We start from the raw sequence: 15,864 nt of genomic DNA on the forward strand, positions 1-15,864 counted from the left end.
AATAAATCTGTCTTTAAAGGGACGTAAATTAAGCATGAAAATGCCAAATTCATCCTCGTTATGGTTCTATTCGTTTGTAAAATTGTTAATAAACTCCGTTGTTTTCTTGTTTTTTTTTTTCTGCGGATTCTCTTCATTCAACGCGCATTTGATAAAGTGCAATTGACGTTAAAATACTTGGCCCAAATAGGAAATAAAATTTATCGAATATTTCAAACATGAGAGGAGATCATTGACATTGAATAAAATCTTTCGATTCTTTCACCAATAAAGAATTTAATGAAAAAGTTTAAATTACTTGTCAGCGATTCTATATATATATATATATATATATATATATATATATATATATATATATATATATATATTTAATGTAATATCGCAAATTAAATTAACGGTAACTCTGTAAATAAAACCAATGCTACCTAATAATTGCGTACGCATTGTAAATCTTAAATAAGGTGCACGTCAAGTGTCGATGTCCTCTAATAATCATATTTCTAACGATCATTATGGCCTTTCTTCGGCATATGGGACATTTGCAAAATAATGCTCAGAATGGACGTTTCAAACGAAAGTAATTAAGGCGAATAAGTAGCACGGCCGTAGCGACCTCATCTACTTGGTCCTACATTAGCCATAATTACGCTCCTTTATCAAATGATGATGGGCCGAAAAGTTTCAGGCAAAGTGCAAGAAGCGAATGGATCGCAGACGTCACCCCGCAGTTAGGACGATTATAGAGAGCCGCAAACTCCGTCATCGGGGACCCGCGCTTTCAAAATTGCGCCAGTAAGCGGTTCTATTGGCTCGCAGCGCCACCGCGTCTAGGGAATTGTTCGACCTTGGAGCGGAACAGTGGGGCTGAGACATGGAGACGGAGCGAGAGAGAGAGAGAGAGAAAGTGGTCAAAAGAGTCGGTGTGACCGACGTCTAGTGGAAAGTCGAAAGTCGAAGCTTAGTGACTAGCGGCTGTGGTAGCAGCAGCAGCAGCAGCAGCAGCAGCAGCAGCGACGGCGGCGGTGGCGGCGACGGCAAGCGAATGAGACGGCCAATCCCCGAGAATTCGTATACTTGATTTTTTACGTGTGCATCAGGCCTCGTCGGTGAACGTCGTCAGTCGTCGGGATCGTACGCGAGGCCTCTTTTCTCGGTCCGCTTAGTTGCCGTTGTCGATAGTAAGTCACGCGGCCGAGGAGCAGTAGCTGTCGTCCGCTTTGACACACCCGAGGTGAAGCCAAATGGTCCAACCTCGTCGCCGCCGTTACTCGGGCTCGTGAGAGTGTTGGCGATACTATTTCTTCCAGTCACCTTCGTAATCGTCGTTGTTTGTGTACCCCCCGCGTGTTTGCGTGCGTGTGCGTACGCACCGAGCAGGCTGCAAGAGCGAAAGATAGAAGAAGAAGGAGGAGAAGGTAGTGGCGGCGGCGGCGGCGGCGGCGGCAGCGGTGGTGGTGGTGGTGGAGGTGGTCTCGGAGGTAGTGGCGACGGTGGTGGTGGTGGTGGTGATCGTGGCAGTGGTATTGGCGACGGCGGCCGTAGTAGTAGTAGTGATAGTAGCGAATAAGGTGATTAAGGTGGTGAAGGAGGTGGAGGAGGAGGAAACGAGGACCGGACTGCGAAAGCAGCGGCGCAAATATGATCGCGCGGCGGTACGTCGTGTCGAGGCCTTACGAGCCTTCGCCGCGGGACGAACCCGTCGCGAAGATGTTCCGACTCTCCTCGACGTTTGTCTTCATCCTCATCGCCATCCAGGCCCTCGCCGTTCAAGTAAGTATCGATCATTCGACAATTAGTCCGTTGATTACGCGTGACTCTCTTTCAAAGCACAGAAATTCTCCGACGCAAAGCCCTCCTGCATAGTTGAATGGACTGGGATTAATGGGATTAGTGGGAAAAGTGATGCATCCGTTGGCGGCGTACGCGTAACCGCGTAACCGCGTATCCGTGCGTTTGGGCGCGCGCGTGCACTATCTTACTACCACCGCACCCATGATTGACCGTCCGTCTATACCAACGTGCCTGTCTCCTCGTACCTTATTTATTCACATGGTATTTCGTCGCGTTCGACCCTTTTACGCTATTATCGTGGCATAGTTTCTACTCGATTGGACTATGTATTACTCGCTTCTGTCCTCACGGACTCGCTTCTTTCAGTTAAATCAAATCTTTCACTAGCAAACTGTAGGCCAACACGAGTAAAATAGTTCGCAATAGCTGGATATATATTATGGGTTTTTACGATTCGCCATTCCGTTGTAATTGCCCCGCCCGGCTCTCTTACACTTTCTACCTTTCAATATTATTGATTATTGATATTGGAAATAAGCGATATGGATTTTCGATAAATTGTTGCCTATAAGTTGTGCTAGTTATGTTAGTTGGCGAGTGATGTTCCACGGTTTTACGCTCGAATCGTGGAGAATAATGAAAGTACGATAGTTTAAAAAGGTTCGTTAAAATGCTCGTAGTTGCGTGCGAGAGGGCGGAAAGGGGCGGAGAGGGGATACACGGATGTACGCAGCCGCGCGCCGCACGCATGAGTAAACGGTACGTGAGACGACGATTCTCGAGTTGATCGTGCGATGACGTCAGGTCACCCCATCGTTCGAAGTTCCTATCGGCAAGCAGCAGGTTTATTAATTTAATTATGGCTTGAAAGGTCGATACGTCCATCGCGACGATGACGATGACGACGACGACGACGACGACGACGACGACGACGATGACGATGACCAGCGTGGATGAAATTTCTCCCCTCCTTTCTATTTATCCAATCTATTTATTCGACGGACTAATATTTGTCCTCTGCGACTGGTAAATTCGGAATGCAAAAGCGAGTTGAGCCGTCGCTTCGTGAATAACGATCGCCGATGAGGAATAATTTTTACGACGAATAATGATTTGAGGAAGAGCGATTATGCATACACCTCGGCTACGATCCGATGAGTAATTAATAATAGGAAGCCGGAAAAGTCGGAAGGCCAATGACACGAGAAAGATAAAGATATACGCGAAACGGTCGCACGAATATTGGATTTCCAGTTATTGTAATACTGGGTCATTATCGTTCGAGCCTAAAGTAACTCGGATTCATCCTTGAGAATTAGCAGCTTATATAGAATCGATCGTAAGCGTAATCAAGGATACGTCGGTGAGACATCCATCGCATACCACCTCGCTTGACTCGTGTCTATTGATTACAAAGGAATTAACGTTATGGGAAATTTAAAGTAGCCGTATAACGCGACAGACGATTATGGCTAATGCGTGCACGATAGAGATAGTAGTAGTAGCTTTGGCCCGTATTCGAGCTCACAATTTTTATTATTTATACGCCGACTGACGTTATTAGTATTATTTGATTGCAGGTAAAGGACGAGTGGCTTTGTTATCACTCGTTTCTAGTGAAAAATGAGAATGTATAACACAGTCGTGGTTTTTTTTTTTGTTTATTTTTTTTGTTTTTTTTTTATTTATTTATTTATTTATTTATTTATTTATTTATTTATTTATTTATTTATTTATTTATTTATTTATTTATTTATTTATTTATTTATTTATTTATTTATTTATTTATTTATTTATTTATTTATTTATTTTTTATTTGTTTTGTACTTTGGTCGTAAAACGATACGCAGAGTGGGTTATGTTATTGGGAGAACGGATATTTAATTGTCTCTTATCCGTATAAATGCGGGCATCGGCGAAATGCTAATCAGAATGAATGTGGCGATGAAAATTTTCAGGCTGCAGCGGCCGCGGAAGATGGCCATTGCATCTGGTATGGCGAATGTTATAGAGACCCGATGACCATGCACGTGAAAAATTGCCCTTACGATGGCCCGGCAAAGGCACTGGATATGCACGGTCAAGAAATCTTTGCCAAACACTGTCAATATATGTTGCCAGGAAGCGGAGACGTACCGCGAACTTGTTGCGATACGAAGCAACTGATAACGCTCGATACGAACATTCGTTTGGCTTCGAGTATCTTACAAAGGTGTCCAAGCTGCATGAGCAACTTTGCCAAGCAGATTTGCGAGTTCACCTGCAGTCCGCACCAATCGACATTCATAAACGTTACGCAAATTGAGAAAGCGGACAGTACGTTGGCAAATTTATTGCGAGATGTTGTTTGATAATTATCCTTATGGCTCTCGGGGCATTTTCTACTTAACCGTTATGTATTTTTATAGACACATCGTACATCAATGGAATTCAGGCATACTTCACGCCAAAATATTTTAATGAGACGTATAAGTCGTGCAGTAGAGTATCTATGCCAAGTTCTGGTCAACTGGCGTTAGATTTAATGTGCGGTGAATATGGATCGAGTCGATGTTCACCGGAGAAATGGTTCCATTACATGGGAGATAATAATAATCCATTTGTACCTTTTCAAATTGATTATATTGCCACTGATAAAGCAATTGGCAATTTTATACCCATGGATCCGGAAATTACACCTTGTAACAAGCCTTTAAATGTAAGTGCGCAGGTTATGCTGCGATGAATAAATGGAATTGTTTGTGCCTCGTCGGCCTGACCAATGGTTTGGTAAAATATGTAAAATTATTTTTCCATTTATCAGGCCAAATCTCCAGCGTGCAGTTGCGTTGATTGTCAAGAAAGCTGTCCGGCACCCCCGCCTCTCCCACCATTGCCACAACCTTTCACGCTCATAAGCTACGATGGATACGCTGTTATTATGACAATAGTTTTCATTTGTGGAAGCACCATCTTTATTTTATCTCTGTTCTGCTTCAATAACCGTAAGAAAATAGGTAAGCTCCTAGATATTATCGATCGAGGCAGACGATAAGAAGCATTATCGAAATTATATTTGATTTAATGTTAATTAACCTTCGATTATTTAGTTTTGTCAAAAAATCAAAATCACATTTTCAGCATAGAATGTTCGTTAGAAACATTTAGAGAAAATTTGATTTCGCAATAGGTAAACTTATTTTTACCCTCAAATAATAATGTTTCTTATGTTGTCATAACATTATGATTAAATTTGATTTATTGTATTATTATTGTTATTCTTTTCTTTTATTTATTTATTTATTTATTTATTTATTTTATATATATATATATATATATATATTTTTTTTTTTTTTTTTTTTAATAAGTTTACTTTCATTTTTCACCTATTTACAGATTGATATCAATGGCTTTGAAAAACTTTCGATAATTACTTTTTCTTATTATTATTGCACGTCCAAACGATGGAAAAAAAGCATTAAATATATTATCTTGTTATCACGAGTCATTGATATGTGTGGTTTTTATACATTATTTTGAATTAGCATTATTTTGAAAAGGTGAAGGATTGTATGCACATTAGTCCTCTTATCGGTTGTGGTTTAACCTAATCATTTATTCAAAGTTTTTAATTTTGTATACACTAGATATACTAATAATTTTTATTTTATTGTTCATGTCATCCTTATCTTTAAAATACTTCATTGTAACATTATTAGAAGCATTAAATTACTCGAAGAATCTTATATTGAAATAATAGACTTCGATTGCTAATGTTACATGATGCATCACTTCAAACTAATTTGGAAATATTAAGTAATTTTAATAATAATATTGATTATAATTCAAACATAAATTAGTAAGCAGCAAATGAAAAAACAAAAGAAAAAAAAACCGCCTCAATTATTGCCTAATCATTTTAAAAAGTTCTTCTGTTAGTTCTTCTTCATTCAAAAGTTTTTCTCTTGTGTAATGAATTAATAATGAAATTTGAAAATCTGACGTGTATTATCGTAAAAGTAAATGTTATAAATTTATGCACGGCAATTTAATTATATTACCCGATGCCAATAAGATTTGCCTTTCATTTTTGCGCTGAATTTATTTACGTATTCCTTAAACAATGTGCTTTATTCGATTTTAACATTAAATTTTTTTTTTATTAAATAATTAAAATTTAATAATAATAATAATAATAAAGGTTAACGTTTTCGAACCATTTATAAATATATATTAAAAGTTGAAGTTATTTATTTACTTATTCAAAACTTTGTGTAGACAACTTGAGTATTATGTAATAGCAAATGATAATTAACAAATAGTATAGCATTAGAAATGACAAACCATTTCAAAATTCACTATTGTGCATTACACAAATTGCTTTTTAAAATATAGAATATTTTTCGCGTAATAAAAAGATTAAAGATTATTTGAAAAAGTAGAGAGAGAGAGAGAGAGAGAGGGAGGGGGGAGGGGGAGAGAGAGAGAGAGAGAGATGAAATTGAAAAGAGTTTTCATAAGTAGTGTACGTATGGTGTGTGTATGTGTATATAGTTGCACGAGGGGAGGAAGTAGGAAGACAGGTGGGTAGGCGTCTAGCCGCTGGGCTACATCACCCAGGAGATGGTGCTCGTATTGCTCTAGCCGCTGACCAAGAAGACAGTCCACTCCAGTCTAAACGTTCCAGTAGGTCTTCAAATCTAACTTACAATTTTCTTTTCCTTTTTTTAATATTAACTTGCGTACCGAGTAGAGGAGATTGAAGTTAATTCGTACGATTTCAGTGAAAGCTTTCTCAACAAAGCTCATACGTGGTACTCATATGTATGTATATATATATACATATACAAGAAAGCGTAGAAAATGTATTGTTTTTATGACAAAATCTAATAAAACTTCTCAATTCCAAATAAACATTAATATTTAAATGTTTTTATTTCATGATTAATAGCAATTCAAAGAATACACGCTTTTAAAATCACTTATTTGGATTATTTGTGTTATTTATAATAATAATTTAATTAGCATTTATTCAATAGATAACATATTCAAAGTAAATTGTACGATTTAACTCGATTCTCTTATATTCATTTCTTTATTCACATCTTTCATTACCGTTATCAAAAGAATATTTAATTTGATTTAAATTACATCACATTTGAATATTATTTTGATAAGCATCTTTACAGACTTTTGTCAGTGTTGCTGTATTTGTGTATCTATCCTGCAAGCTAATAAAATAACAAACTATTGTGAATGCTTTAACTGCTTGTATTATTGCCTAACTTGCTTGTTTAAATAATTTATATAAATTTGATTTTCTATTAAATGCTCGTTCGCAAGGCATTTAAGGCATTAAAATGCATTATTTCTACATATTATTCGAACCTTTGATTATTCTTGTCATTGAGGCTTTTTTGTTCTTAAAAATATAAACGGTTATTTATAAAATGAAAAAAAAAATTGCTTATAAATACACTGTTATGCTAATATTGATTAAATTACAGCTTATGTTAAAATTGTTCATAATAACATTATTCCTCTAACGTAAAGGTATAATATTTGAGAAAATTGCACGCAAAGTCATAGATATTTATTAATAAATAAATAAGAAAATTAAAACAATTTTTCGAAGCTTCTTTTCTTCGTCATTTTTATAAATTAATTATTGAATTTTCTTAATAAAATCGATACCGCGATATAATATTCTTCTCTAAGAAAATTGTAAAGTACATAAGTTATGAACGAAAATAATAATTATAGATTTGCTTTTAACGTATTGCTAATATGACATTTCTGAACAAGTATAGAAAAATATTAATGCATTGTTAATGCAAAAAAAATTCACAATAGAAAATTAAATAAAACATTTCTTCAAAATTTTTTCTAAAATTGTATCCTTTTGTAAATTAATATGACTATAAATTTATTAATTGTACTGAATAGCTTGATTGATTGATTATTGGAAAATGTTCGGTTCGTTCCTTGCTTTTTTTATTTTCTTTTGCTTGCAATTATCGTAAATTATTATTCTCGTATTTTGTCGAGTCAGGAAAACAGGAAAACAAGAATTTACATCATTATACCATAAAAATTTAAACCGGTATTAAAAAGCAAAAACTTACAAGGCTTTCATTTCACGCTTACAATCGAAAAAGCTCCCGTTACATAAGATCAAAAAAAGTATTTCTAATCTAGTGTTTACGGATCGTTTCCAAGCTTCCCGCATAAGGGAATTGTAGCAAACCATGTATTCGAAAATATTAAACTAAATTCTTGTAAGCTTGTAATATGTCTCTCCTTCAACACGATATCACAGCGCATTTAAAAATTTCATTACGATCTTTTGGTAATTTAAGCCACACGTCCTGAGATCGAGCAATCGAGTCAATTATAATTGACGATGATTCAATTTGCTCTGATGGCGAATTTCGATTGTTGGACGCGGGGCCTTACATGCTCGACAATGTCGGCGACGTTGCGTGATAAATCCTCGTGTATACGTAGAAAGGAATAAATTGTACATCTGTCGAACGTTACAATTTGACAATTACTGCATCGATGTACACGTATTATGAATGCATTGCGCAATGATCGGCGTTTTTGCAAGTTATTCTGTACTGCGCTCTGCCTGTCGCTTCTTATAGATATTTGCTTACTTTTCCACCTTTTATTAAATTAATCGAACTTTAATGGAGCCATTACTTAACGCGCCATACGCTTGTATCTTGAATCAATGATTAAACGACCTTATTCATTGATTAATGCATACTTTTTCATACGTACTTTACTTTGCAAATTTACGTCACTCATTTTTTTTTTCTTTGTTTTTTGTTTTGTTTTGTTTTTTGTTTGTGTAAAGTTATTACTTTTGAGTGTCTTATCTGCTATGACAAAGTTGCCGCTTGCATTTGAATTGACGAGCTTTTTTCCCAACTCCCAACTGGAGATGATATAAGAAACGCAATAAATGCCGGAAACGCGGTAGTTGTGCATGAATGTAGAAAGCCGTAAAATATGCATGACCTTTTTCATGTTTAGAGAATTTGAATTTTTTGTAAGATTGAATAACGTGTGTATAAATGATGCGTCTTGCTACTCAGTATGGTCAAATTTTTTATCTCCGTGTCGCAAAATACGTTTAATGCATTGAATGCGAATGCCAAGGGCGTCATTGAAAATAATGAATAAATTGTCGAAAGTACGAGAGCTTATCTCTTTGATATCGCGTTTGCGTACGATATATCGATTATCTTTCTGGGGAGAGGGAAGAATCGCACGTGTTTGTCAATGTAAAAATTCTGACTGATTCGCAGATGAGACTATCGTATATTTTTCGTATTTAATTGTTCTCCGATAAAATTTATCGCGGTGTGAAGCAACTTAACAAGCAGCGACTCCATTAATCCGGAGAAATATTTTATCAAAACAGTGCTTTATTGCAATAGTTTATTGTTGTCTTGTCCTGTCTTCGTTTACTCTGTGCTATTGTAAATAGCTAAATATATGCGACGCTCAAAGAGAAAGATAAAGTTAACTAATCTTTTCTTTTTTTTTTTTTATTGAATTTTTATTTTTGACACATCGAGTAGTTGGTAAAGTTCATAATCCCGTAATTAAAATTTTGGGAATAAACTTTTTTTTTATTTTTTTTTTTTTCCATCATTGTCAGAGCCCGAGGTTCGACTTGACCTCTTGCCTATAATTATATTATTCCTAAAGTATTTATGATAAATTATTAGCTACGAAATGTATGTTGTTAGCAAACAAAATGCCATTAATTGAAATTAGTTATTTATTCATAGATGGGTTCATAGATTTTTTAGTTAATTAGTAATTTTCTATATATGAAGGTCGTTTATTATGAGTTTGTAATAATATAAACAGGCATGTTAAAATACAAAATGCAAATTGCTTTAATTCGTGTACTTCTCAGTGAAAAACATATTATTTGGCAATATTTCAAGAATATATTGTATATAAGATAACGAGTAATTTTATAGACAGACAACTTTTTTTCCAGCCTTAAAAAAAAAGAAAAAAAAAGTCTTTATTTGATGATGATAATAATAACAATTTAATAAATTATCGGTAAGATAAGTAAGACGTCTTGCTCTTAAATTATTTATGTGCTATTTGTATGGTTACATTTGCGGTAGTTTAAAAATAAATGCCATCGTACGCGGGGTAATATTTCAAAATTTCAATTTGAAAGTACATTCAAGTTGTAATAATGTAGGAAGATTTCCAACATAAAGCCAGTAATGCTAATGTGTTCCACGACGTTAGCCGCTATTTTCCATGAAAGAAAGTTTTCCGTGGTGGCAAAGAACGTGCAGTTGCCATTTGGCGATCGTCGAATCGGCTAAGGAACGAGTCACACGCCCGTCCCCTTAGTCGGCAGTCGTATTAATTAACGGCATTTGAGTTTGAAGAGTCCCCGATAAGCACGGGACCCGGGATTTTATCATTCTATCATTATATCAACGCGATTATCTTGTATAGCATAATGTATCGCCTCTCTCTCTGAGCGTCGCGCACTCATGCGCTGCAATTTGTACATTGCACACGGGTGACGTCGTGACTGCGGCAGGGGATCGCCTGAGCAGCGGTTCCCACCGATGTCGCGACGAATTGAATTACGTCACCGATTAAGCCCACCAATATGTGTTATTTATCTTTTTCTTGTCCGTGCTGCTACTTAGGCGTCATCTCGAACGACGATCTGCCGTCCAGCTTGCAGGAGGAGGAGGAGGGCTCGACCTTCCTCGAGCGTCTCGGCGCTGGCACCGACAAGTTCCTACAGAAATTCTTTTGTCGCTGGGGCACGGGTAAGTTATGCCACATAGAGAACACAGCCGGTTGCTTCATTAACCAATTGAAGCCAGCGTACGAGAGAGTAGTCGGCAATCACGATTGACAACTCACTTAAAATCCGCTCCCTTGTGCCGTGAATATCATTTTTTATTTGACCTTTAAACGAATTACATCTCTAACGTCGTTGCGTCGCTTTTTAATGTTTTATTTTATCTTGCCGGTTTTAAATTTCGATGCGAGCCTATATTTTGCCGTAGCGTCTATTCTTGTCTCTGTTCGCTTGATTTATATGATGTTTTGTGCAAAATTAATACTAATATGCCTATGAATAGAGACAAATAATTACGTGAGTATTTTTTTCAAAAATATGATTCGCAAATAGACGTAATGAAAACATCTTTTTCATGCAAAAAAGCGTACTATTTACTAACTTAAAATACCTTTTTTTTTTTCTTTTTTTTTTTTTGTATTATTCTCACAAAACCTCCATTACGTCTAATCAATTTAATATACACTTTTTTAGAAGAACTTTTTAGAGAAAATTATATTGAAATAAATAGCAATGATTTTTAATTACACTAATGATTCATAACATTTCCAGTATTTCGGAGTATTTTTTCTTCTTCTTTTTTTTTTTACACGAGTTAATTTCTTGTCATTTTTACAAAGATCTTTTACGCGCTTAGCAATCTCGTATATACTTTTATCATATCTATATTTACATGAAAATCGTAAGCCACGTTTAAACAAGACTTCGGTTCGTAATAAAGATAATTGAAATTAAACTTTTTTAAAAATCTTACGCCATTAAAATCCTTGATAAATCGTTAGTTAAAGTTCAACACATTGAGATTAAATGTCTTGTATAAGACGATAACATCGGTATTCCTACGGCGAAGATCGCGTACTTCCTTGATTTTACTCGTCTAGTTATGAAAATTGATATTTATAATCAACTCGTCTGTACGATATGTAGCCGCATACAGCCCAATCTATATTACATTCCATTTCAATTGAATATTCTATATCAAGTTCACACAATTTTACGCTCCAAATGCATTCTCAATTCATCGTAAATTGAAATAATTTTTCACTGCTAGAGTAGTAGCCTCCTACGGCTTGAAATTAGTAAACAGGAGACACGAGAGAATGTTAAATGATAATGTTAATCGTCGTATCTTGATCATTGATCGGTAGCGTGCGCAAACCACCCATGGACTGTCCTCTGTCTCGGTGTCATCTTCGTCGTCGTTGTGAGCTGTGGTATCAAATATCTGCACGTAACGACGGATCCAGTGGAGTTGTGGGCGTCACCTAATTCACGCTCGAGGGTCGAAAGGGCCTACTTCGACAGCCACTTCGAGCCGTTTTACAGGACCGAGCAGATTATCATTACGTCCGTCGATTTGCCGCCGGTAATTATTTTCTTTATACGACAATGCGATAATTGTTATATCTTGCCTTCCCTCGCCCTTCCTCCTCCCATCGTCCCCCGCGCCCCCGACCCTCGCCCATACCCATACGTAATAAGCTACGTAACGTTGAGAAAGTGCACGGACCGTGCACTTCGACCGATTATGATAATCCGTAAAAATGCTGCTAAACTGTTGCAAAAATGAAGCAAATATGAGGAAACAATAAGATATTAATATAATTGCAGAGGCGTCTCCATAAATGTTTTAAAAGCAAAAATAGCAATAATGCCAGAAGTGTAAACACTTTTTTTTCTTCATGTAAATTCTTTATATAGACCGAATACTAGTTAAGAGACATTCTTATTTGCATGCTTAATAATAATTATTACCATTGCTTTTTATCGATTTATTTTTGCACAAGTTATACCACTACCAAGTAGCTTAATTGTGAAAATAGTTTGCACGCATTGCAGACATTTTTTTGACATTTGTTGTTGTTGTTGTTGTTGTTGTTTGTTTGTTTTATTTTATTATTTTTTTTTTATTATTTTTGTCCGTTTTTATCTACTTCTTGCCACCATTTTTTTTTCTCCCGTAACGGCAAGTTAATCATTATAATTGATGTAAATGTAATATTAATTTATCGATTAATTTCGACAATCGAATCGGGCACTTTATATTATACTTTGAATTGTCCGTCAATTTCATAAATTAAACGTAATTTACCCTTTAATTTTTAATAAATCTACCACTTGAATTGAATTGAAATCTCGTTTTGATCTATATCAAGATTTTTCTTTTTCCTCGTCATAATGTAGTAATGAATGATCAACGATAGGTACGTAACTTGTAATAATAATACACGATCGTTTTTCATCGTGAGTATTTAGAATTTTACATATCGTATACACGATTATAATTGTCAATTTTATAAAATCGATAAATGCAGTCGCTTACAGATTAATCTTACCAAAGTTCCCTCGCATCATTAATATTATTTTATTTCACATTGCTAAACCCTAAAATTCCTCTTGAGCCTGCATAATTATTAAAAAATTCAAATATATTTTAAAGATCGAGCACGATACATCCAATGGTAAAATCACATTTGGTCCAGTTTTCAACGAGAACTTTTTGAAAACCGTCCTGGAACTTCAAGAGGGCATCAAGGCCATCGTAACCCCCGGCAATTACACTCTCGCCGACGTTTGTTTTGCGCCACTCTCTGCGCCCTATACCGGCCCTACCACAGTCTCTCAGTGTGCCATTCAAAGTATCTGGGGCTATTGGCAAGATGATCTTGATAAATTTGAGAGTTCTAGCGAGGACGATAATAATTTCACCATTAACTACTTGGACGCCTTTAAAGCGTGCACTCAGTTAGTATTAAATTTGTGTTGAACGTGGCTTTTGTATTAGCGCATTACGTACATTATGTATTTATTCCATGTATTACAAAGTAACATTTCAATAGATTTTTAGTTAAAAGTAGTCGATGCTTTATATACGAGTGAAGTTCATAAGTATGTTTATAATGAAAGAATTAGAAAGTAATAGTTTTGATTTATTAGAGAAAACGATTTGTGTTGAACGAGGATACGATAAATGGTGATTCCAATTCGTATTTTTTTTTTTTTTTTCATTATTTCAAAGAAACCCATACAGCATCGACTGTCTTGCGAATTATGGTGGACCTGTGGAGCCAGCGATTGCCGTCGGTGGATTTGTTAAACCAGGGCAAAATCTCCGAGATCCTCCATACGAAAAGGCAACAGCAATTATTCTTACTGTTCTCATTAACAATTATCATAACAAGTCCAAACTATTGCCGGCAATGGAATGGGAAACAAGGTAAAGTTTACAATTTGCCGATAAATAGAGCTTGTCGAATGCATTATATATATTTGTTTTTGTTTTGTTTGTTCTTCAGTTACGTTGAATTCATGAAAAACTGGACCAAAACGAGGAAACCGGCTTACATGGATCTTGCATTTACGTCCGAAAGATCGATAGAAGATGAATTGAATCGAGAATCTCAATCTGATGTATTGACAATTCTAGTGTCGTACATCATTATGTTTGCATACATCGCGATATCCCTTGGTCAAATAAGATCCTGCAGTAGACTTTTAGTGAGAGACATAATTATCGTTTAGCTTTACATTATCGTTCTATAACTGTTTCGTTTATCGATGATTGTCATTTATTTGTAGATCGATTCCAAAATTACCCTCGGTCTGGGCGGAGTACTGATTGTATTAGCGTCAGTGATATGTTCCGTTGGAATATTCGGCTTCGTGGGATTGCCGGCTACTTTAATTATCATTGAAGTCATTCCTTTCTTAGTGCTGGCCGTTGGTGTGGATAACATTTTCATTCTCGTGCAGACCCATCAAAGAGAAGGCAAGCGACCGAACGAATCCATTCCAGAACACATAGGGCGTACGCTCGGTCAAGTTGGCCCCAGCATGCTACTCACGAGTGTGTCGGAAAGTTGTTGCTTCTTCCTTGGTAAATATCTAATAATCTTTCAACGTTAGGTAATGGCAAGGGCTGGTGCATCGTGAAACTATAAAAATTCTTTGCAATAATAAATAGGTGGATTGTCGGATATGCCAGCTGTAAAGGCCTTTGCGTTATATGCCGGCATGGCCTTATTAGTCGACTTCGTATTGCAAATTACGTGCTTTGTTAGTTTGCTTGCGCTGGACACTGTGAGACAAGCGGTACGTATTAAAAATTGAATTTTAATCTTGTATTATGAGTATCGCTCGTGTATGTATTTACGAGTGAATTTTTGTTACAGAATAATAGACTGGATATTTGCTGCTTTGTAAGAGGCTCTAAGAAAGATAATAGCGAAGAGGTGGTCGATGGGATTCTATACAAAATTTTCAAGGTTGCCTATGTACCATTGTTGATGAAAAAATGGGTGCGAGCAGGAGTGATAATTGTCTTCTTTGGCTGGCTCTGTACTAGTATAGCTGTGGTTCCACATATTGAAATCGGCCTTGATCAAGAACTCTCTATGCCGGAAGACAGTTTTGTGTTAAAATATTTCCAGTTTTTGAACAGTTACTTATCCATTGGCCCACCAATGTATTTTGTTGTTAAAGATGGTTTAAATTATTCTGACTCGAGAGTTCAAAATTTAGTATGTAGTGGACAGTATTGTAATTCCGATTCGGTAACAACTCAAATTTTCGCTGCATCGGAATTAGCAAACAGGTAAGCATTCGACGGATCGTTTAATGTTATAGTTTATCGCATCATTAAAGTTTGTAATGCTAATAAGAGATAATGTTTCACAGAACGTATGTCGCTAAGCCAGCATCATCGTGGCTAGACGATTATTTTGATTGGGCAAGCTTAGCCAAATCATGTTGTAAATATAACGAAACTGACAGATCTTTCTGTCCTCATACAAGTGCGTAATTACTTTTTAACTATTCAACATTGATTTTAATAATAAGAATTTGTGAATGACGGTGATTGTTCTGACGATGAAATTTATTATCTAGGTTCCTCGAGCGAATGCTTCTCATGTAAAATCAGTCAAAATGAATATAATCGTCCAAACGTGACCGACTTCGAGAAGTACGTATCGTTCTTCTTGCAAGACAATCCGGATTCGAGTTGCGCTAAAGGTGGTCACGCGGCGTATGGACATGGTGTCAATTATATCACAAATTCAAAAACCAAATTATCTGAAGTTAGTGCGTCTTATTTCATGGCATATCACACTATCCTGAAATCGTCGTTAGATTACTATGAATCGATGAGGCAAGCCCGAGCCATATCAGCCAACATTACAAACATGATCAACACTAATCTAGATAAATGGGGTTACAAAAACCAAGTC

The 15,864-nt window shown here is 36.1% G+C and overlaps 1 protein-coding gene across 1 annotated transcript in view; it reads left to right on the forward strand.

Annotated features, from left to right (window-relative positions):
* The first annotated feature begins 1,707 nt into the window (after positions 1 to 1,707).
* Npc1a (Niemann-Pick type C-1a) overlaps positions 1,708 to 15,864 on the forward strand; it is a 17,042-nt gene continuing 2,885 nt past the window's right edge. Inside the window, 16 exon segments of the mRNA XM_011503833.1 lie at positions 1,708 to 1,770; positions 3,630 to 4,107; positions 4,200 to 4,489; positions 4,595 to 4,787; positions 6,325 to 6,456; positions 10,476 to 10,601; positions 11,785 to 12,002; positions 13,077 to 13,381; positions 13,656 to 13,853; positions 13,933 to 14,134; positions 14,216 to 14,513; positions 14,601 to 14,728; positions 14,809 to 15,230; positions 15,314 to 15,429; positions 15,524 to 15,836; positions 15,838 to 15,864. The exon segment at positions 15,838 to 15,864 is cut by the window's right edge and continues 244 nt beyond it. Coding sequence (XP_011502135.1) covers positions 1,708 to 1,770; positions 3,630 to 4,107; positions 4,200 to 4,489; positions 4,595 to 4,787; positions 6,325 to 6,456; positions 10,476 to 10,601; positions 11,785 to 12,002; positions 13,077 to 13,381; positions 13,656 to 13,853; positions 13,933 to 14,134; positions 14,216 to 14,513; positions 14,601 to 14,728; positions 14,809 to 15,230; positions 15,314 to 15,429; positions 15,524 to 15,836; positions 15,838 to 15,864 — 3,509 coding nt within the window.

Source organism: Ceratosolen solmsi, unplaced genomic scaffold, assembly GCF_000503995.2.
Source record: "Ceratosolen solmsi marchali unplaced genomic scaffold, CerSol_1.0 scaffold48, whole genome shotgun sequence".
Classification (NCBI taxonomy): Eukaryota; Metazoa; Arthropoda; class Insecta; order Hymenoptera; family Agaonidae; genus Ceratosolen; species Ceratosolen solmsi.